At 40.2% G+C, this 25,029-nt stretch overlaps 1 protein-coding gene across 4 annotated transcripts in view; it reads right to left on the reverse strand.

Annotated features, from left to right (window-relative positions):
- ppp4r4 (protein phosphatase 4, regulatory subunit 4) overlaps positions 1–25,029 on the reverse strand; it is a 185,590-nt gene that overhangs the window by 103,318 nt on the left and 57,243 nt on the right. For all 4 annotated transcript variants that reach the window (XM_043697172.1, XM_043697171.1, XM_043697170.1 and 1 more), the window contains 3 exons: positions 15,556–15,658; positions 10,666–10,813; positions 6,858–6,931 (listed from right to left, as the gene is read on the reverse strand). In XM_043697172.1, the coding sequence (XP_043553107.1) occupies positions 6,858–6,931; positions 10,666–10,813; positions 15,556–15,658 (325 nt within the window). The remainder of the gene's footprint in view (positions 1–6,857; positions 6,932–10,665; positions 10,814–15,555; positions 15,659–25,029) is intronic.

Below are 25,029 nucleotides of genomic sequence, written 5' to 3' on the forward strand. Positions count from 1 at the left end.
AATCTTCATACCTCTGTTATTTCAGCACTTCCCCACCTTACTACTCCTCTGTACAGGATAATCACAGCACCTTCCTGACCGCAACCCTGAATTTAAAAACACCGTCAAAACTATTCCAAACCAAGTTCATCCAAAGCTTGCAATATTTGCCCAAAACAATTATTCACCCTTCTGCATTCTGTTAGATCTGTTGCTTGGTTGCCTTTGAGCTCCTTTGCAGTGTTATCACTATAGCTGCAGGACAGTTGGTGGAAAACTGCTAACTTTCAATTGTTGGGGAGCTGCAGATGCCCTTACAGTATAGAACTCTTTTGCTAAGCACCTGGCTTCAGATTGTACTGCCTCAGCAAGCACGGCACAAGTCCAGGCTCATTCACTGGCCACCAAAACAGGGAGACTTGTGGACTGGTAGTGATAGAAACAAAAATGCTCTGATCCAGAGGGTGGACAGCAAATTTGTGCTACAAGAAGTAACTGTGACTCCGCTGGGGCAGTACCTCAGTGGTACAAATAATCTGCTGAGGCACAGATTGCTGACTGCTCCAAGACCCTGCGAGCTCCTTTGAACAATGGGTCCATAGATGATATTTCTTTTAAAAAAGGTCCCTTACATTTGTTGTCCCATTTATAATTTTCTGGCCCTTCCTATTTACACTCTTTTACCTCAACCATAAAAGCTTTTGCAGTACAGCACAGTACAGTCGATGTTGTGCCGGCCTTTTATCCTACTCTAAGGTCAAACTAACCTACATACTCGTCATTTTACTATCATCCATGTGCCTATCCAAGAGTCACTTAAATGTCCCTAATGTATTTGACTCTACTACCACTGCTGGCAGTGCATTCCATGCACCCACCACTCTCTGTGTAAAGAACCCACCTCTGACACCTCCCCTAAACCTTTCTCCAATCAGCTTAAAATTATGTCCCCTTATGATAGCCCTGCTCTGGGAAAAAGTCTCTGACTATTCACTATCTATGCTTCTTATTATCTTGTACACCCCTACCAAGTCACCTCTCATCATTCTTCAGTCCAAGGAGGAAAGCCCTAGCTCCCTCAATCTTTCTTCATAAGACCTGCCTGCCAGTCCAGGCAGCAGCCTGATAAATCTCCTCTGCACCCTCTCTAAAGCTTCCACATCCTTCCTATAGGTGAGGTGACCAGAACTGAACACAATATTCCAAGTGTGTTGTTAACAGGGCTCAATAAAGATACAGCATAACCTCACGGCTCTTAAAGTCAATTTCCCTGTTAATGAAAGCCAACACATCTTATGCGTCCTTAACAATCCTATCAACTTGGATGGCAACTTTGAGGGACCTATGAACATGGACCCCAAGATTCTCTGTTCCTCCACACTGCCAAGAATCCTGCCTTTAACCCTGTGTTCTGTATTCAAATTTGACCTTCCAAAGTGAGTCACTTCACAATTTTCCAAGTTGAACTCCATCTGCCATTTATCAGTCCACTTCTGCATCTTGTCAATGTCCTGCTCAACCTACAACAGCCCTCCACATATGTTGACATCTCTGACTAGTTTACTCTTTTTTTCCAGCTTACAAGAAGACCACAACAACATTCAGATTGGCCTGATAAGGTGGAAAGTAACATGGGTACCAATGGTACCAATGATCATCTGCAACAAGAGAACATTTATTTCTCTTCTTTGATACTCAATGGCTTTATTATTACTGATTCCCTCACTAACCTGCAGATTATTATTGACCAGAAGCTTTACCGGACTAATCACATAAGTACAAGAGCAGGTCAGAGGCTGGGTATTGTGTGTTTAGTATACTATTAAATATTATAATTTAGTAATTTTCTGAATCCCCAAAGCACATCCTCCATTTACATGATACAATTTCAGGATAATGATAGAATACTTCCCAATTACATGAATATGGCTCTAATAACAGAATTGAAACCATTTAGGACAAGGCAACTCTCTTGATTTGTAGCTCAACCATTACTTTTAAATTTCATTCACCACTCTATCAATGTACTGTGGCTGTCACGTTGTACCACTTGTAGATGGGCTATTGTATCTCTTCAAGGTTCTTTGGACAACACTTCGAAACCTGTCATTTCTGCCCGAGAAGGAAAAGGGCAGTAGGTGCAGGGGAATACCATCACCTGCAAATTTACCTCCAAATGACACACGAACCTAACTTGGGGAGTTAGCTTTCTTCACCAGTACTGGGTTAAAAACCTGGACCTCTCTCCCCAACAGCATTTTGGGTGTACCTACATTGTCAGGGGTCAGTTAGCTCAACTGGCTGGGTGGCTTGAAATGCAGGATAATGCCAACGGCTTGGATTCAATTCCCACACTGATTTACCAAGGAAGGACCCTCCTTCTCAACCTCTCCTCTCACCCGAGGCTTGGTGACCCTCGGGTAAAGAACCACCAGTCATTTCTCTCTAATGACAGCAGCAGCTCTGTGGTCCTCTGGGACTGTGGCAACTTTACCTACATTATATGGACTGTAGTGACTCAAGGAAGAAGCACAAAGTTCCAATAAAGATTGGCTATGAATGCTGGCCTTGCCAATGATGCCCATGTGCACCCCTCCTTACGTGCTGCATCTTAATTATTTGAGATAAGTTTGTTTTACTTTTTATAGGCATAACAGCCATGATTTATTCTAAGATTGATCAATGATACACTTCAACATCATTTAAAAACATAAAAAAGGACTATCCAATCATCTACAGAGAGAAAGGAAACATTTGGATAAAATGAATGAGGGGCCTTTAAAGGCAGAATATGGAAAATGTATAGAAGGGAACAAAGAAGTGGCAGAAAAGCTCAACCATTACTTTGTGTCTGCTTTCATTGAGGAAGGTACAACAAAGAGACACCTGGAATGAGAAGTTGAAGGAAATTACTGTTTGTAAGAAGATTATATTTGAGAAATTAATGGGTCTCAAGTTGAAGAATCCCAAAGTTGAAGAGAGAATGCAATGAAGGTTCACCAGACTTGATCCCAAGATTGCGGGACTGACCTAGGAAAAGAGATAACGTAAACCAGGCCTGTATGGTTTAGAGTTTTGAAGAATGAGAAGTGATCTCATTGAAATCTACAAAATAAGGGCTAGATAGTATAGATGCAAAAAATATGTTTCCCCTGGTTCAGAAGTCTAAAATTAGGAGACACAGTTGAAAAACAAGGTGGATGTCACCTCCAGTTTGAGGAGGCGAAATTATTTTACTCAGAGGATTGTGAATCTTTGGAATTCTCTACCACAAAGGACTGTGAAAGCTCAGCATGAGTAAGTTTAAAATAGAGATTGATACATTTCTGATTACCAGTGATGCACAGAGTTACAGGGTGCGGCAAATACAAGACATTAAGAAAGGAAGATGCAATCACAAAGATTAGGTTCTAAATATTTCCCAATAACTAGCCAGAGATAGAGGAACATGGAAAAGTGTAAATACAGTAGGATTGTATTAGGAGTGATCTTAACTTCCACATCATTGATGGGTACTCCCTTAGTGCCAAGGGCTTAGATGGGACAGAATTTGTTAGGTGCATCCAGGAGGGCTTTTTGAAACAATACGTAGATAGTCCAACTGGAGAAGGGCCCATATTTGGGAACGAGCCTGGCCAGGTGATTGATGTTTCAGTGGAGGAGCGTTTAGAGAATAGTAGTCATAATTCCGTAAGTTTTAAGATAGATATGGATAAGATTCCTCGGGTGGAAGTGCTAAAACAGGGGAAACCTAATTACAACATTATTAAACAGGAACTGGAGAAATTAGATTGGGGTGGCTGTTGATGGTAAATTCACATCTGACCTGAGGGAGTCTTTTAAAGTCCAGTTGATTAGAGTTTAGGACCAGTGTGTTCCTGTGAGGATGAAAGATAGGATTGCAAGATTCAGGAATGCCAGATGACAAGAGATATGAAGATTTAGTCAAAAAGGAAAAGGAAGCATATGTAAAGTTTAGGAAACTGCAATCAGACAAGGCCTTTGAGGAAAAGAAAGGAAGCAGGATAGAATATAATCAAGGAATTAGGAGAGGTAAAAAATGCTATAAAATGTCCTTAACACGTAGGATTAAGGAGAATTCCAAACATTTTGTGTGTATTAGGAATATGAGGGTAGCTAGGGAAGGAGTAGGTCCACTCAAGGACAAATGAGGGAATTTAGGGATGGAGAGAGAAAAAGTGGTTTAAGTTCTTAATGAGGACTTTGCATTAATATTCACCAAGGAAGACATGGATAATGGTAAGAATAGGGATAGATATGTTGACATTAAGGAGGTGGTGGTGTTGGGTATCTTGAAACACATTAAGGTAGATACATCTCTAAGGTCTGATGGGATCTATCCCTGTATACTGAGGGAGATAAGGGATTGTTGGGCCTTTGACGGAGATTGTTGCATCCTCTTTAGCCACAGATGAGATCTCAAAAGACTGGAGAATAGCCAATGTTATTCCTTCATTTAAGAAGGGAAACAGGGATAATCCAGAAAATTATATGCCAGCAAGTCTTACTTACATCAGTGGTAGAGAAGTTACTGATGAAGATTCTTAGGTTCAGGATTTACTCACATTTGGAAAAGAATGAGGACATCTTTTTCACACAAAGGACAGTTTGTAAATGGAATGAACTGCCAGAAGAAGTGGCAGATGCAGGTATAGTTACAATATTTAAAAGAAATGTGGATAGGTACATGTATGGGAAAGGTTTAGAGGAATATGGGCCTAATGCAGGCAAGTGGAACTAGTTTAGTTTGGGAAACTTGGTCAACATGGACATGTTGGACTCTAGGATCTGTTTCCATACTGTATGATTCTCTGACTCTATAATAGATTTAGTTGGGATAGATGGATTTGTATTTTTTTGGGGGGGTGGGGTGGGGGGAATTAGTGGTCTTTCTCTTAAATTTCATGAGTTTTTTGAGGAAGTGGCAAAGATGATTGATAGTGGCAAAGTTCTTTACATACACTTTACTAAAGCACTGGACAAGACATCTCATGGTTGACTGGTCCAGAAGATTAAGTCACATGGGATCCACGGTGAGTTGGTAAATTGGATACAACATTGGTTTGATCATAGAAGACAGAGGGTAGTTGTGGAACAGTTATTTTCTGATTGAAAGTCTGTGATCAGTGGCGTTCCACAAGAATCAGTGCTGAAACCTCTGTTTGTAATATATAAATAAATGAATTGGAAGAAAATGAAGGTAGTCTTATTAGTAAATTTGCAGATGAAATGAACATTGATGGAGCTGTGCATAGTGAAAAAGGTTGTCAATGCGTACAGTAGAAAATAGATCAGTTGGAAAGTTAGGTGGAGAAATGGTACATGGAGTTTAATTTGGATAACTGTGAGAGGATGCATTTTGAGAGATCAAATGTAAGAAGAAAGTACATGGTCAATGGCAGAACCCTTCGGAGCACTGATATATGGAGGAATCTTGGGGTGCAAGTCCATAGCTCCCTGACAGTGGCAAAACGGGGGGAGGTGATGGCCTAGTGGTATTAATCGCTGGACGATTAATCCAGAGACCCTCTTAATGGTTCAAATCCTTCCATAGCAGATGGTGGAATTTGAATCCAATAAAAATGTCAAAGAAAGAATTCAGCAATAATCAATAATTCCATTGTCGATTGCCATAAAAACCGATCTAGTTCACTAATGTCCTTTATGGAATTAAACTGCCAACCTTACCTCGTCTGGCCTACATGTGACTCCAGAGCCACAGCAATGTGACTGAGTCTTAACTATCCTCTGGGATGGGCAAATAAATGCTAGCCTAGCCAGCGATGCCCTCATCCCATGAATGAATTTTTTAAAAAATGTGGGGATAAGATGGTAAAGGCAGCGTATGGTATGCTTGCCATCATCATCTGCGGCTTTGAGTATAAGAGTTAGCAAGTCATGTTCCAGTTGTAGAACCTTTAGTTAGGCATTATTTGGAATACAACATGTAGTTCAAGTTGCCACAAGTAGATAATAAAATGAGAGACATGGATAGGGTGGATATTTGGGGTCTTTTCCCCAGGATTCTAGATTACTCACAGTGTGGAAACAGGCCTTTCGGCCCAACAAGTCCACACCGACCCGCCGAAGCGCAACCCACCCAGACCCATTCCCCTACATTTACCCTTGCACCTAACATACAGGCAATTTAGCATGGCCAATTCACCTAACCTGCATATTTTTGGACTGTGGGAGGAAACCGGAGCACCCGGAGGAAACCCACGCAGACACGGGGAGAATGTGCAAACTCCACACTGTGTCGCCTGAGGCGGGAATTGAACCCGGGTATCTGGCGCTGTGAGGCAGCAGTGCTAACCACTGTGCCACCATGTCACCCATCAAACATCAAATACGAGAAGGTGAAAGGAAAGAGGGGGAAGTTTAAAGAATATATGCGAGGATATTTTTGGTTTCTATACCAAAAGCTATAAATGCCTCGAATGTGCTGCTAGAGGTGGCGGTAGAGCAGATATAATAGCAACGTTAAAGAGGCATTTAGACACACACATGAACAGGCAGGGAAGAGACTGACAAGGACCACATGCAGGCAGTTGGGATTAATTTAGAATGGCATCAAAGTTGGTGCAGACATGGTGTCCAAAGGGCCTGTTTCTGTGTTATGCTGTTCTATGTTCTATGTGATCAGCCATGATCATATTGAATAGTGCAGCAGGCTTGATGGGATGAATGGCTTACTCCCATTGTTATGTTCCTGTTTTGGTCACTTAGAGTTTTGGCATGTAAGTACAATTTTTCATAACAAATAACTTCAACTCTATATTTTCATCAAGATAGAAGCACACGTAAGGAGTACTGTATACATATAACATGGAAAGATCTTTTGACTTTTATATTACCTCTTGCCTGATGGTTTCCTTTGGTAAAGCATTAATTACAGTCAGGAGAGTCTCCAACCATGCATTACTGACCACTGGCCAAAAAAGAAAACATAATGAGCTTTGATATTATTGAACATTGAGAGTTTAATATATTGCAAAATCAACTCCACTGTCTAATCTTATAAATTAGTGCACAAGCTATGTGATAGGCAGTTGCATAAAAGGTTTTGAAGTTTACACATTTTTAAAATGAATACTTATAGTAAGAAAATAAAATAGTCATATCTGGTAGAGTTTCCATTACTTGGTTCAGTTTGTCAACCTAAGAAAGACTATTAAAGGCAGCACTCCCTTTTATCATCAGGAAGTAGTCCCAATGAGCATATGAATGAAGCAGAAATGGTCTTTTAATGTTTCAAACATCTTAAATGGCACCTTTGTGACCACCTCTACCTACTCCACTGGCAATGCGTTCTAGGCACCCACCATCCTCTATGTAAAGAACTTTCTACACATATCTCCCCTAAATCTTTCCCCTCTCACTTTGAACTGGTGACCCGTAGTCATTGAGTCTCCTGCTCTGGGCAAAAGCTTATTGCTATCCACCCTGTCGATACCGCTCATGATTTTATAGACCTCAATTAGGTCCCCACTCAACCTCTGTCTTTCTGATGAAAATAATCCTAATCTACTCAAACTCTCATCATAGCTTGCACCCTCCATACCAGGCAACATCCTAGTGAACCTCCTCTGCACCCTCTCCAAAGCAACTGCATCCTTTTGGTAATGTGACGACCAGAACGGTACACAGTATTCTAAATGTGGCTGAACCAAAGTCGTATACAACCGTAACATGACCTGCCAACTCTTGAACAAGATACCCTGTCCGATGAAGGAAAGCATGTTGTGTGCCTTCTTGACCTGCGTTGCCACCCTTCAGGGAAAAATGGACCTAAATAGCCAGATCTCTCTGTATGGCAATTTTCCCCAGGACTTTTCCATTTACTGCAGTTCACTCTTGAATTGGATCTTCCAAAATGCAGTATCTCACATTTGCCCAGATTCAACTCCATCTGCCATTTCTTTGCCCAACTCTCCAATCTATCTACATTCTGTTGTATTCCCTGACCGTCCCCTTCACTATCTGCAACTCCACCAATCTTACTGTCATCTGCAAACTTGCTAATGAAACCACCTATATCTTCCTCCAAATCATTATGTATATCACAAACAACAGTGGTCCCAGCACGGATCGCTGTGGAACACCACTAGTCACAGGTCTCCATTTTAAGAAACTCCCTTCCATTACTATTCTCTGTCTCCTGTTGCTCAGCCAGTTCTCTATCCATCTAGCTAGCACACCCTGGACCCCCTGGCGCACCTTCTCCATCAGCCTACCATGGGGAACGGTCTCCATTTTAAGAAACTCCCTTCCATTACTATTCTCTGTCTCCTATTGCTCAGCCAGTTCTCTATCCATCTAGCTAGCACACCCTGGACCCCTGGCGCACCTTCTCCATCAGCCTACCATGGGGAACCTTATCAAACGCCTTACTGAAGTTCATGTATATGACATCTACAGCCCTTCCCTCATCAATCAACTTTGTCACTTCTTTAAAGAATTCTATTAAGTTGGTAAGACATGACCTTTCCTTCACAAAACCATGCTGCCTATCACTGATAAGCTCATTTTCTTCCAAATGGGAATAGATCCTATCCCTCAGTATCTTCTACAGCAGCTTCCCTACCACGGATGTCAGGTTCACCAGTCTATAATACTGAACTATCCCTGCTACCCTTCTTAAACAAGGGAACAACAGTAGCAGTTTTCCAGTCCTCTGGGACCTCACCCGCATTCAAGGATGCTGCACATATATCTGTTAAGCCCTCAACCATTTCCCTCTCTCACTTCCCTCAGTAACCTGGGATAAATCCCATCCGGGCCTGAGGACCTATCCAGCTTAATGCCTTTTAGAATACTCAACACTTCCTTCCTCCTTATACCGATTTGACCTGGAGTAATCAAACATCTATCCCTCACCTCAACATCCGTCATGTCCTTCTCCTCGGTGAATACCAATGCAAAGTACTCATTAAGAATCTCACCAATTTTCTCTGGCTCCATACAATAACTTCTCTCCTTCGCCCTTGGGTGGGCCAACCCTTTCTTCAGTTACCCCCTTGCTCCTTATCGATAAAAGGCTTTGGGATTTTCCTTAACCATTAGAGGTATCATGACTCCTTTTAGCCCTCTTAATTCCTCGTTTCAGATTAGTCCTATATTCCCGATATTCTTCCAAAGCTTCGTCTGTCTTCAGTCGCCTAGAACTTATGTACACTTTCTTTTTCCTCTTAGCTAGTCTCAGAATTTCACCTGTCATCCATGGTTTCCTAGAGTTGTCATTTCTACCCGTCATTTTCACAGGAACATATCTCTCCTGACCTCTAATCAACCTCTCTTTAAAAGCCTCCCACATATCAACTATGGATCTACCTTCAAACAGCTGCTCCCAATCTACATTCCCCAGCTCCTGCTGAATTTTGGTACAGTTGGCCTTTCCCCAATTTAGCATTCTTACTTTCGGATTACTCTCGTCTTTGTCCATGAATATTCTAAAATGTACGGAATTGTGATCACTATTCCCAAAGTAATCCCCTAATGAAACATCAACCACCTGGCCTGGCTCATTTCCCAACACTTGGTCCAGTATGGCCCCTCCCTAGTTGGAGTATTTACATACTGCTCTAGAAAACCCTCCTCCTTACAAATACTGCTCCATCTAGACCTCTAACACTAACTGAATCCCAGTCAGTATTGAGAAAATTAATGATGGATGGTTTTTGGACATCCTAAGTTTTAAGAATAAATAGTTTGAAACAGCTTTTGGCAAAGAAAATGTTTTTCAGATATAAATGCATAGGGAGTTTGCAGGGACAAAAGGAGGGAAAAATAGTTGCAAAAATGATCCATCCCGGATGTAAAATGCAATCAACAATTTTAACATTTAATTACATTTTGATAATACATCTTAAGAAAAATCATATCTCGATTTAGTTTATTGTGCTCAAGTCTTTATTTAGATATGATTAGTTAATATGAATTCTCACAAAAGAAAAGAAAGCACACAATGGAGAAAAGCCTTTCTGTAAACTTCTATAAATCCTCTTTTTATACAGAGTTTTAATCTACTCTGCTATGGACCCTGTCCACTTATTTCATTACCTGAGGGAATGCTGCCAAATGTATTACTAATTTACATAATCAAGTTCAGCATCTCAACATAGTAATCCTGCATTGATGCCCTCTGTATGCAAAGTTCTGCTTCTTCATTGTGGAATGTTTATTTGTGCGATCAAATTCACAACCATTTACAATCATGTAACATTCCCGTCAGAATTTAAGGAACTATTATTTAAATTATTGAAAATATCTGTAGAATAAATGCTGGCCTAGCCAGTGACGCCTTCATCCCGGGAATGAAAATACATGTTTCTCAAAATCTTTCTCCTGCTCCTGCCAACTTCAATCCCCTGACTAATCATTAATCAATCTCTCTCTCTCTCTCTCTCTGTCTTAAATACATTCAATGCTAACACAAAAGTTAAAGGTCATAAGCATTTTACAATTTTGGCAATATACTTCATCTTAACTTTTCTGGTAACAGTCATTTGCAAAGATAGAGCAAAATCATTTTTAGAGCAGCAATTCTTCAGTTTAAGAAAGACTAAAAGCCACATAATTGAATTTAAAATTATACTGTTCTCAATATGTAATGAAGAACATAGCTCACCGTTTTTCTTAACAGTTAACTTGCAATAAACTGACCTGTGTCTCTGTGATCCAAGTTTGCCAATATGATTGGGAGAAATGAATGTATATAAGCTGTAATGGAAACTAACTCTTCTTGCAAGATGGTAAGGAAAGAAACCGCAGCAGCTAATTGCATCTCCACCCCTGCAACATGCAGTACCTCCTACAAAAAAGAGGCTTTCATGAAAAGAAATAGTAAAATTGCTAGAAAATAACTTAGCTCACATTATTTTCGAGATATTATAAATATATATTAAAAGAAATGGCATAGCAGAATGACTTAACATCTTATTTAAACAAGAGAAAGCATCCTTTCAACATCAACATGGTCACATCAAATTCCCACAAACCGCATTGAGATCATCATCGGCTTATTGGCTTTAATGGTATTGGTTGAAGTACAAATACTAGGGAGAACTCCAACACATATAGGTCCAACCTACTCAACGTCCTCAATAAATTCCCTCCTTGTCCAGGATCAACCAGGTGAACTCTCTCTGGGCTGCCTCCAATACCAGCAGCATTCCCATTAATTTTGTTTTCAGGTACATGGACCTCAAAGGTCAAAGTGAGGAAGATAAACCTGTTTCACTGTGTTCGAGATGTGGTCTGATGAGTGCCTTGAATAGTTTTGGGAAGACTTCACTTTGAATTAAAAGCCAACAGTCCGTATGCCTTCCCTATTGCTATTGTGTGATTTAAGTATGAGGGCTCCCAAACCCCTCTGTACTGCAACTTGCTTCAGTTTTTCACCATTTCAATCATATTGACATTTTATTCATCCTATCAAAGAGCATTTTCCTACACTGTATTCCACCTATGAAGTTTCTGCCCACATCATTTATAAAGTGACAATGAGATATGTCAATAAGCTAACTAGCCTATAATTACCTGATGTTTTCTGTCACTGTTTGAATAAAAGTTTTACATTGTCAGTTTTCCAATCTTCTTAAAATTACTACCAGTGCATCACCATCTCTGTGGATATTTCTTTGAAAATCCAAGGATGCAACCCAAAAGGTCCAGGAGACTTTTCAGCCATTAATATTTCTTCTCTCATGATAGTTATTGTTTTTACTTCCTCCTTTCACAGTCTCTTTTATCCCCTTGACTTAGTATTTTTGGAATACTATTAGTGTGCACCACCATGAAGACTAATGCAAAGCATTGGTTCACCTCATCTGCTATTGCCTGGTTCCCATTATTTCCCCATCTTCATTCTCTGAGGGGCTCAAATTCACTTTACCTCTCTTCTCATATATTTATAGAAGCTCTTAGTGTCAGTTTTTTATATTGCTTTCTTGTCAGCTCTCAGTTCATTGCTCCCTTTTTATAACTTTTTTGGTTATATTTTGTTGGTTTTTAAAACGTTCCCAATCTTCTGATTAACCACTGTTTGCCACATTGGATACCCTTTCTTTCAACTTAATACTACCCTTAACTGCTTTGGTTAAGTATGTTGGTTTATTCCCTTTTAAGAATCTTTCTTCCTCACTGTATGTCTTTGCAGTGAGTCATGAACTATTTTCTGAAACATCTGGCAGTGATCCTCAGTAGTCTTTTCTGCTAAACTCCTTTCCCCACTCCACACCAGTCAATACTTCCCTCATTCCTATGTAATTAATCTTATTTAAATTTGTTTTCAGATTAAGGGCGGCATGGTGGCTCAGTGGTTAGCACTGTTGCCTCACAGCATCAGGGTAGCAGGTTTGATTCCAGCCTCGAGTGACTGTCTGTGTGGAGTTTGCACATTCTCCCTGTGTCTATGTGGGTTTCTTCCGAACGCTCTGGTTTTTTTCCCACAGGGTAAAAACAATGACTGCAGATGCTGGAAACCAGATTCTGGATCAGTGGTGCTGGAAGAGCACAGCAATTCAGGCAGCATCCGAAAAGCTTCCGACTGGATATTTTTGAAGTGAGGGTTAGGTACTCAGCCCTTTGCAAAAGTATTTTACAGAATATTCTCATCACTTTACCAAGGTGTTCATGAAAAATATGACTGAGCAAGTAAACACATGCGCGAGACGGCACTTCTGTCTTACTATCGCGACACTGAGTTCCCGGAAACTGACAAATGCTCCTGCAATCGTAGAAGCCGTTCGGGACCTTGTTTAATGCTGGGATTTCATTCTGGGTTTAGTCCTTCTTAGTTTAACCTGTAATTTGCAGAATGCAAAGGTTAGTTTGTTTAAATAGCAGACTCATTAAAATGATCGATTTAAACGAATTCTCCAGTGGAGCACCGCGTTAGATCAGTATGGCTTCCCTTGGTTAAGGTAAAATCGATGATCTAAATAATCAATTATTCGAATGAAATAGTGCTCGCCCATCTCGTTCGGATAATTGAGGTTCCTCTGTAGTCCTGTCTATCACAAGGTCAGAAGCAGAGATAGTTGTTCACATTTGCAGAGTGTCCAATAGCCATTGCAACTCCACAGATACTGAAACAGTCTATTCTAGCCGCTAGTGACCAAGATAGGGTAGATAAAGATAAACGTTCTCCATCGTTGGGGATTTTAGAACTAAGGGGCACAGTCTGAGAAGTTGGTCCATTCAGGAGAGATGTTAGGAAGCACTTCTACATACAATAGATGGTAGATGTTTGAAACTCTCATCCACAAGTGAAGTGATTGCAGGATCAGTGTCAATGTTAGATCTGAGATAGATAATTTTTGTTTATCAAAGGTACGAAGGGATATGGACCAATGGGATATGGAGTTCTGCCACAGATCTGCCCTGATGTGCCCACCTCATCCTAGTTTCTAACCTCCAGCAACATGATCCCCTTGACTTGTCCGGACTTGTCCGACCTGCCCAGCTCCTTTTCCACCTATCCACTCCACCCTCTCCTCCCTGACCTATCACCTTCATCTCCTCCCCCACTGACCTATTGTACTCTATGCTACTCTATCCCCACCCCCACCCTCCTCTAGTTTTTTTCCCACAGTCCATAGATGTTCAGGTCAGGTGAATTGGTCATGCTAAATTGTCCATAGTGTTAGATGAATTACTCAGAGGGAAATGGGTCTGGATGGGTTACTCTTCGGAGAGTCGGTGTGGACTGGTTGGCCTGAAGGACCTGTTTCCACACTGTAGGGAATCTAGTCTAATCTAATCTTAACACAGTTGTTTCCAATCCAGGTTTCTCACTCTCAATCTGAATGCTAAATTTTACAATATTATGATCACCAGGAGATCTTTTATTCTAGGATCAGTTACTAAACATTACCAGATCCAAAATATCCTGATCACTGGTTGAAATCCACAGTACAGAGGAACCTCGATTATCTAAAGAACACAGGCAGGGAGTATTTTGTTCGGTTCAGCGAATTCCGGATAATCAAATGACAGATAATATAGTTTAGACAAGCACTTGGACCTTGGTATCTTGCCCGATAATCTGATATTCGGATAATCGAATGTCAGATAATCGAGGTTCCTCTGTATATTTTTCTCGCATATTGTTCTGAATACACCTGATGAATTGTTCTGAATATACCTGATGAATTCTTCTTCATGGATACCTTTGCCAATTTGTTTTTCTCAATCGACAAGATTAAAGTCACCCATGATTAATGTACCATCTGTTTTATATAGCTTCACTATCTTCTGATATATTCTTTGTCCCACAGAACACCTTCTGTTAGGGGACATACAGACTACTCCTATTTCTTACCTCTAGCCATTTGGATTCTGCATCATCCAAATCAAGAATATTTCTTGCTATTACACCGATTGTATCTCATACTAACAAAATTATGTCATCACTCTTCCTTTTCTGCATAAACTTTTAAAATCTCACATGCAGACATAAAATTGGATTAGACGCAGATCTCTCCTCGTCAGAATGCTCCCCAGAATCAGAGGCACTTTTGTGTTGTTTTTTAGTTCTAATCATTTAATCTGGTATTCACCTTCCATCTTCTTTTCATTTGCCTGAAATACCCTCTCTTTATCCTCTCTGTAGTGCTCTTGATTGTTTCTTTTCAAAATTTCCATTTCCTTTTCTATTTCAAGCTATTCCTCTGCAAGCAGTTACAACCAGTCATTAATTTCTAGGAAGCAAGAATCTTCATTATACTCACAACTAACTTGCATTTGAATATGGGATGCTGTAACTTGCAAGGCAATGGACCAAGTGCTGGAAGATGCAGATAGGCAGGATAGGTATGTTTTGACCAGCACAGACAAGTTAAACACACGGATCTCGTCTATTTGGACTATCTCTGACTTTATGATGCATTCAGCTTAATAGCTATGATGACATTGGTGGGCTTTGAAGTATCAAGGATATTACGATCCCACAATTGCAGCAGTCATCCTTTGATATTACATTTTATGTCATCACTTATCATATATTGTCACATGCATCATCTTAATGGATTCAATAAATGGTGGCATGTTGCACATTTTCCCAAGTGCCTATTGTGCTTGTCTACCATAGAAGTCGTCTATATTTTGTTTCAATACTGTTAGATGTGAAAAACCTACTCACTTAAGAGTGAAGAAGACCAAATTTTGTCCATGTTTTGAAATACAAGAGCAGAAGAGAGAAACAATGATTATTCAGCTTCTCCATTTAAATTAGAAATGATTGTAGAGCTAAGTAAAAGTAAGGCTTTAGAATTCCAAATGCTTTTGAAATTCCAACTTTTCAGGTGCCCACTTGGTGTTTTAACATTTAATTATCTAACAGCATCTACAGGGCTAACAGACAGGGTATATAATTTAGTGCCTGCCAACAAATGTAATACAGATATATAATGATTTCTGAAATAGGTCAGGGCTGGGATCAGACATGATTTCATATGGGTCTGCAAGAGGCATTTTATTGGAGCTGGGCCATTGCAGGTCACAATTTCAATTAAGCAAAATTTGATTCCTTAAGCGCAAGTTGCCACTTACTCTAATTTTGGGTACCACTCTTCGAATTGTCTCTGAGGTGTTCTGCCGCATCAGGTTTGGTAGATTAACAACAACACTGGTTCGCTGCACATCTTGACCAGAACTGCAAACAAAACAACTGCACTTAAACCTGCAAACTGAGCATCAGGCAGATAATGCAAAAGCAGATTTTGTGTGTGTGTTTACACAGACGAGCACATAGATGAGGTTAAATATGTTAACTCCTGTTGAAAACAGACATCTTATAACATAGCACACTGTTGATTGACAAACACATCAAATAGTAAACATTTTTAAAACTATAGGTTAATTAGTCAGCTGATCAAGCAGATCCTTGGGCAGAGAAAAAGAGTTAACATTTTTGGTCATGCTATTCATTAGTATTCTAATTAACAGATCATTGGCATGAAATGTTAACTGTGTCTCTCCTTGGATGCTGCTTATCTACTGAGCATTTCCAGAATTTTCATTTATTATTTCAAGTTTCCAGCATCCACAGCATTTTTCTTTTGGATTAATTTGTTAATACATTTTTCTACCTGTGTAATCTAAAGATGGAATTTTAATGTTACAATTAGTTATTCAATTCACTTTTACACTTAATATATGAAGTATGCAGAAAAGGTTGGAGATAAAGTGTTACTTGCTACTCTCAAATGATACTGGACTTATGAAATTAAGCACTCTAACTGTCATAATCACAAAACAATAAACAAATTGAAGAGGATCAAAAACCAAAAGGACAAAATAATCTAAAATTGATTTGTTCAAGTTTACAAATAGATTTCTAATTATCAATACCTAATAACAGTAAATTGTCAATGTTTCTAAACTAACAGCAGTTTCATTGTAACTGTACTGCATATAATTAGATTACTTACAGTGTGGAAACAGGCCCTTCGGCCCAACAAGTCCATACCGACCCACCGAAGCGCAACCCACCCAGACCCATTCCCCTACATTTACCCCTTCACCTAACACTAAGGGCAATTTAGCATGGCCAACTCACCTAACCTGCACATTTTTGGATTGTGGGAGGAAACCGGAGCACCCGGAGGAAACCCACGCAGACACGGGGAGAATGTGCAAACTCCACACAGTTCAATTCCTGAGGCAGGAATTGAACCTGGGTCTCTGGCGCTATGAGGCAACAATGCTAACCACTGTGCCACCGTGCCGCCCACAACTTCTCTGCATTTATCTTCAAATTCAGCAGGGTCAACCTACTAGCAATTTGTTTCAGATAAAGTTTAACATTAAAAACTATATAAATGATCAACAGCTGCATATTATCTTCTTGAGAACATTAACGTTGTGCTCTGTACTAACTCTCCTAAAAGTAAACTGCAAACCCTAAATATTCAAAATGAAAACAAATACTGAAAATACATTTACAAATGACCATTGGCTACTTAAAAAGAAAAACTACTTGTTAAACACTTCATGGAGCTATTAACATTTTTAGTAATACTTAACCTCATTGAAGTGTCAATGCAATTAATGAGTTTCAGCATCCAATCATTAGCATTAACTGTTTCTTAGAATGTTTCCTCCTGTGGCAATAGGGACTAGTAGCGATTAAAATGGAAAGTTCTGGATGCGGACATGAATGGTTAGCTCAAAATCTAAATACCCAAGTCTCTGCTTGTTGGTCTCAGAATATAGAATTAATAATACTGTTGAAAATACACACTTGCCAACATTTGCCTAAGCAAAATAATCTCAGAAACAGAAAGAAGAAAAGATTTGCAAACACAAGGGACGCTATTCAGTCCCTTTGGATAACTCTCTGCTGCTGAGAGTTATCCAAAGTCAAAAATCACACAACACTGGATTATAGTCCAACAGGTTTTGGAGTCCTGCTTTTGGAGTCCTGCTCCTTCTTCCTTTCTGTTGAACTATAGCCCAGTGTCATGTGATTTTTGACTTTGTCCACCCCAGTCCATTACCGGCACATCGAAAGTCATCCAAACTCTCTTTCTTCCAGCTCTTGCCCCATTGATTACAAACTTCAAGTCCAAATCCATTTTTAAAAAAATTCAATGAGGGGTTCTGTCTTCACTGCTATTTTGGATGATGAGTTCCAGGCACTCAACACACTTTGGTTGAAAAAAAATTCACCAGCTCCCCCCGACACATCTCTTTACCAATTACTTTAAACATATGCTCCAATAAATGGCCTCTCAGATAATGGAAATAATTCTTTCCTATCCACCCTAGTTAGGTCCTTACAATTTTCTGCATTTCAATTGAGAGTCTCCCCAGCCTTCCCTGTTCCAAAGGAAACAAAATCCTACTTATCTAATCTTTCTTTGCAGTTAAAATTTTCAATCCCTGCCAACATCTTTGTAAATCTCTTCTGTACTCTCGAATTGATTACATCCTTTGCAGTAACTAAAACTGTACTCGGAATTCTAATTTGTGTTTTATGCATGTCCAGCATAGCCTTCTCGCTCAGATAACTCCAGATCTCAGCCAATAAAACAAAGTATTAAAACATTTTCTTGACCTACAGCCTATCTACCAATCCGCGTACCTTCATGAATCTGTGGACTGACACAGTGGACGCCATTTCTCTAGCCCTACACTCATCTCTAGAACATCTGGATAACAAGGATACCTATGTCAGATTCCTACTCATCATATGCAGCTCTGCCTTCAATACTTTAATCCCTACCATTCTGATCTCAAAATTCTCAGAGGTCTCCACTTCGCCCTCTGCAACAGAATCCTCAGCCACAATAATCCTCAACACTGGAGCCCCACACGACTGCACTCCCTGTGCACCCACAACTGTGTAGCCAACTTACATGCGAACGCCATCTATAAGTTTGCTGACGACACCATCGTTGTAGGCTGGATTTCGAAGAATGATTATTCAGAATGCAGAAAGGAAACAAAGTGGCTTGATGACATGGTGCAATGATAGCAATCTCTCTCTCCCAATTTCAGCAAAACAAAAGAACAGATCACTGACTTTAGGAACAAAGGAGGAGGACACCTATCTACAACAATGGAGCCGAGTTGGAGATAGTTGGCAGCATCAACTTCCTAACAGTGACAATAATCAACAATCTGTCCTGGACTTCCCATGTAATGTGACGGTCAGGAAGGCACAATAAAGCCTCTTCTTCCTCAGGAGGCTAGGAAATTCAGCATGTCCATAAGGACTTTCACCAACTTTTATAGAAGCATTCTGTCTGAGTGTTTCATAGCTTGGTATGGAAACTGCTTTGTTCAGGACCATAAGAAACTACAGAAAGTTGTGTGCACAGCCCAGGCCATCACAAAAGTCAACCTTCTGTCCTTGAAATCCATCTACACTTCTTGTTGCCACAAAAGGCTGCCAACATCGTCAAAGTCCCCACCCATCCCAGTTATACTCCCTTCTAACCTCTTCCATCAGGTAGAAGATGCAGAAGCTTGAACACAACAGGTTCAAGAACGGCTTCTTCCCTGCTGTTATTAGACTGCTGAATGGACCTCTCTAATTTCAAATCTAATGTTGATCTTACTTTGTGCACCTCCAGTGCAGCCATAACCTTGTATGTCTCGCTCTAAGCAACCTATGATCTCTATGTCCTTGTTTGCTATGATCCAACTGTACTCCTTGCAAAACAAAACTTTTCACTGTGACAACAATAACTCAAATCAAATCTTTGCTCCATCTGTTTATGTATACATTTTTGACATACTCGTATCAATTCTGCATTCTCTTCAGGTTGTAAGCTTGCTCGCTGAGCTGGAAGGTTTCTTTTCAGACGTTTCACCATCATACTAGGTAACATTATCAGTGAGCCTCTGGTGAAGCGCTAGTATTGTGTCCCACTTTCTATTTATATGTCTTGGTTTCTGAAGGTGGGTGATATCATTTCTGGTTCCTTTTCTCAGAGGATGGTAGGTGGGGTCCAAATTGACATGTTTATTGATGGAGTGCCGGTTGGAATGCCAGGCCTCCAGGAATTCTCGTGCATGTCTCTGTTTAGCTTGTCCAAGAATGGATGTGTTGTCCCAGTCAAAGTGGTGTCCTTCTTCGTCTATATATAAGGATACTAGTGATAGTGGATCATGTCTTTTGGTGACTAGTTGGTGTTCATGTATCCTGGTGGCTAGTTTTCTGCTGTTCGTCTGTTATTACAAAAGAAGAGGAGAATAACAACAGACTCCCATTCCTAGATGTCACAGTAGAACAACCAGTTAATGGTGAACTTCAAACCAACATCTACAGGAAAACAACACACACAGACCAATACTTAACTACAGAAGCAATCATCCCAACACCCACAAACAGAGCTGTATCAGGACATTATTTCACCAAGCCACAACACACTGCAGCACCCAGGATGTACAAACAGCAAAGGAAAAATACCTATTCAGCATATTCAAAAAGAACAGGTACCCAAAACACAGTCCACTGATTTCTCAATAACAAACTCAAACAAGCAGACACAACATGCCCAGAAATTCTAGTTGCATTACCTTACATCAAAAACATATCAGAAATTACTTCCAGACTACTCAGACCTTTTGGCATCATGGTAGCCCACAAACCTACAACACACTTAAACAGCGACTAATGAACCTAAAGGATCAGATACAAACAACCAGCAAAGCTAATGTCCTTTACAAAATACCATGCAAGGACTGTAACAAATAGTAAATCAGAAAAACAGGCAGCAAACTAGCCACCAGGATACATGAACACTAACTAGCCACCAAAAGACATGACCCACTATCACTAGTATCCTTATATACAGACGGAGAAGGACACCAGTTTGACTGGAACAACACATCTATCCTAGGGCAAGCTAAACAAAGACATGCACGAGAATTCCGAGAGACCTGGCATTCTAACCAGAATTCCATCAATAAACACATCAATTTGTACCCCGTCTACCATCCTCTGAGAAAAAGAACTGGAAATGATATCACCCACTTTAAGAAACCAAAACACAAACAGAAAGCAGGACATAACACCAGCACTTCACCAGATGCTCACTGATAGTACTTAGTGTGGTGATAAAACATCTGAAAACAAACCTTCCAGCTGCAAGCAAATCTACAACCAGAAGCTAAGCTACAAATCTTCTCAAAAATCTGTAACCCCTTACTTTGTTTATCTTGTCTAAAGTTGTTACCTCATATTTGCCATTTTTCAACCCAAATAACCACTTCATTAATAATTTCCTGCATTTTACACCTTTCTTTCTCACTTTCAACCATATGCCGAATAGTAACATCTTTATTGCAGCAGGGGCAATAAAAACAGAATTTGCTGGAAAAAGCTCAGCAGATCTGGCAGCATCTATGGAGAGAAATCAGAGTTAAGGTTTCAGGTCCAGGGACCCTTCCTCAGAACCCAGCAAGGGATTTAGTACTAAGATCTCCAAAACCTCCAGGAAATAGCTTTCTAGTCACAAATATACCCACTTCCTACCACAATCAATTTTGGACCAGGCTTGCATTTTCCTTTTGGATCTGATGAACTTTTCATTCACTATTCTGTAATCTAATCAAAGGCCTTGCTAAAATCCACATAGACTGTATTAAGTATTCACCCAACCTGCTATCTCGTCAGAAAATTCAAAATTAGTATCACAAATGTTCAGTTATATTATTATAAATATGGGAACAAACTAATCACCATTTAGAAATACACACATAGAAGCCTTTAACCAGTTCTCTCTGGTCAGAATGGGATCTAAACATGAACTCTTTTTCTCTCTCTCTCTCTCCGCAGATGCTGCCAGACTTGCTGAGCTTTTAGGCAAGAAATGCAGGATGGATATTAAGAGAAATAGTTAATTGCAGGTCTATCTATGAGGGCTGTAGAAGCAGAGGCAACAGAATGATTTCAAAAGAAAATTAGGCATTGTAAGCAAATAAACTTACAGGGTTAAGGAAACAGATCAGGGAAATGGGATTGATTAAATTGCTCTGCAGAACTGGCTCAAAGATAGAAGACAGAGGGTGATGGTGGAGGATTGTTTTTCAGACTGGAGGCCTGTGACCAGTGGAGTGCCACAAGGATGGGAGCTGGGTCCTCTACCTTTTGTCATTTACATAAATGATTTGGATGCAAGCATAAGGAGGTATAGTTACTAAGTTTGCAGATGACACCAAAATTGGAGGTGTAGTGGACAGCGAAGAGGGTTACCTCAGACTACAACAGGATCTGGACCAGATGGGCCAATGGGCTGAGAAGTAGCAGATGGAGTTTAATCCAGAAAAATGTGAGGTGCTGCATTTTGGAAAAGCAAGTCTTAGCAGGACTTATACACTTAATGGTAAGGTCCTAGGGAGTGTTGATGAACAAAGAGACCTTCGAGTGCAGGTTCATAGCTCCTTGAAAGTGGAGTCACAGGTAGCTAGGATAGTGAAGAAGGCATTTGGTATGCTTTCCTTTATTGGTCAGAGTATTGAGTACAGGAGTTGGGAGGTCATGTTGCAGCTGTACAGGACATTGGTTCGGCCACTGTTGGAATATTGTGTGCAATTCTGGTTTCCTTCTTATCGGAAAGATGTTGTGAAACTTGAAAGGGTTCAGAAAAGATTTACAAGGATGTTGCCAGGGTTGGAGGATTTGAGCTATAGGGAGAGGCTGAACAGGCTGGGTCTGTTTTCCCTGGAGCGTCGGAGGCTGAGGGGTGACCTTATAGAGGGGCATGGATAGGATAAATAGACAAAGTCTTTTCCCTGGGGTTGGAGAGTCCAGAACTAGAGGGCATAGGTTTAGGGTGAGAGGGGAAAGATATAAAAGGGACCTAAGGGGCAATGTTTTCAAGCAGAGGGCGGTACGTGTATGGAATGAACTGTCAGAGGATGTGGTGGAGGCTAGTACAATTGCAACATTTAAGAGGCATTTGGATGGGTATATGAATAGGAAGGGTTTGGTAGGATGTGGGCCGGGTGCTGGCAGGTGGCACTAGATTGGGTTGGGATATCTGGTCGGCATGGATGGGTTGGATCGAAGGTTCTGTTTCCATGCTGTACATCTCTATGACTCTATGAGAGTGTTGGCATAAAATTGGACTGTTCAGCAAGCAAGAAGTTCCCCAAAATACAGAATCACCTTGCTGTATTTTGCCAAAATCTAGAGTTTGTATTATTCTAGCGAATCTATAAAAACCATTGATAATGTTATTTGGTTCCAAAAGGAGCCCCACTACTGGGCATGCAGTTTAGCTTTGTCCTGAAGATCACAAATTACCTGAGGTTAGAAACACTTGTCCTAATATCTGTAAACATAACTTAATAGATGAACTGTCATTGTAGAATCGTTCCAAAATGACTCAGCTTCAACTATTTTTAAAGTACAATATTTCTAGCTTTTTGCTTATTAGGATTGGCAGTCATTCCTTCAACTGCCTCGGCCACAAGCTCTGGCATTCCTTTGCTGAATCACTCTCCCTTTAAATGTTATAAGTCATGGATCAAGCTTCCAGTCCCCTGTCCTAATATCTTATGTGGCTTTGTGAAAACATGTGTTTGATAACACTGCTGGGAAGCATCTTAATGTACTTTACTATATTCAAGTTGGTATATGAATGGAAGATATTGAGCAGCCAGTTGAGGAGCTTTGCTGATAATGTTTTATTTCCATTATAACAATCAACAATAAGGGGCGATTATTTTCATTTATAATGTCCTGCTCTTAGATTTCCTTACTCGTAACAGAAACTGGCCTGTCTGGGACTGTACATAGTTTGATTAAAACGTAGCTGAGAGCAACTGAATTGAACAGCTATATATAATAAACAATAAGGTAAAGTGATATATTTCTTATTGATTTTCATCAGACTGTTGACAAACAATTCAGTATTTCCAGAAATTCTGCATAATAAAAACAGCGATGATGATATTGTGCATTTAATGCTCACTACTAACACCGTATGATTCAATAATAAATTGCCAATGCTCACAGAAAAATTATTGTTGCAAAAAGGTTCTACTTTAGCAAGTTGTTAAATCTGCCATTTCCGGTAACAACTTTGTGAATCCTTATAGTAATTTTATAAAAGTAGTCATTGAAACAATAACTACTCAGAGATGTCACTGTAGCAGAGTAAAATCTAGATCATGAATAAAACTAGTAAAAACAATTAGGAAAGACAAATTTCTGAATGTCAGAACTCAGAAACCCTCTGTTTACACGTCTGGTAACAAGCATTTGGTCCACGACATCTCATAGCAACACCATTTACAGTTCAGGCAGCTTGGCCATGTTAACTCCACCATTTATCATTCAAATGACCTGTCAAATCTGAAGTGCAAATTCTCTTACAGAATTAAAAGTCTTAGCTGAGATGTTGAGATAAAACAACCAAAACATTTTTTTTTACTTTTGTTAAGATTCAGAAGCAGGAGTGCACGTTTTTTCTATTTAAAGCTTGTCATAGTGAAATAATTTATACCCTTTAACCCTTATTTAATGCCAATTTAGAACAGGAGTACTTGTATGTGCAGAGTTCAAGCTGGGCAAGACCACAAAGTGCTTAGTCTTTGGTCTATAGGATTGATGAAACATCTCAAGGGGAAGGAGCTGCCTAGGAACGTTATCTTCCTCCAAATAGAGTCATAGAGATGTACAGCATGGAAACAGACCCTTCGGTCCAACCTGTCCACGCCGACCAGATATCCCAACCCGATCTAGTCCCACCTGCCAGCACCCGGCCCATATCCCTCCAAACCCTTCCTATTCATATACCCATCCAAATGCCTCTTAAATGTTGCAATTGTACCAGCCTCCACCACATCCTCTGGCAGCTCATTCCATACACGTACCACCCTCTGCATGAAAAAGTTGCCCCTTAGGTCTCTTTTATATCATTCCCCTCTCACCCTAAACCTATGCCCTCTAGTTCTGGATTCCCCAATCCCAGAGAAAAGACTTTGTCTATTTATCCGATCCATGCCCCTCATAATTTTGTAAACCTCTATAAGGTCACCCCTCAGCCTCCGACGCTCCAGGGAAAACAGCCCCAGCCTGTTCAGCCTCTCCCTATAGCTCAAATCCTCCAACCCTGGCAACATCCTTGTAAATCTTTTCTGAACCCTTGCATGTTTCACAACGTCTTTCCGATAAGAAGGAGACCAGAATTGTACGCAATATTCCAACAGTGGCCTATCCAATGTCCTGTACAGCTGCAACATGACCTCCCAACTCCTGTACTCAATACTCTTGACCAATAAAGGAAAGCATACCAAACGCCTTCTTCACTATCCTATCTACCTGCGACTCCACTTTCAAGGAGCTTTGAACCTGCACTCCAAGGTCCCTTTGTTCAGCAACACTCCCTAGGACCTTACCATTAAGTGTATAAGTCCTGCTAAGATTTGCTTTCCCAAAATGCAGCACCTCGCATTTATCTGAATTGAACTCCATCTGCCACTTCTCAGACCATTGGCCCATCTGGTCCAGATCCTGTTGTAATCTAAGGTAACCCTCTTCACTATCCACTACACTTCCAATTT

Source organism: Chiloscyllium plagiosum, chromosome 10, assembly GCF_004010195.1.
Source record: "Chiloscyllium plagiosum isolate BGI_BamShark_2017 chromosome 10, ASM401019v2, whole genome shotgun sequence".
Classification (NCBI taxonomy): Eukaryota; Metazoa; Chordata; class Chondrichthyes; order Orectolobiformes; family Hemiscylliidae; genus Chiloscyllium; species Chiloscyllium plagiosum.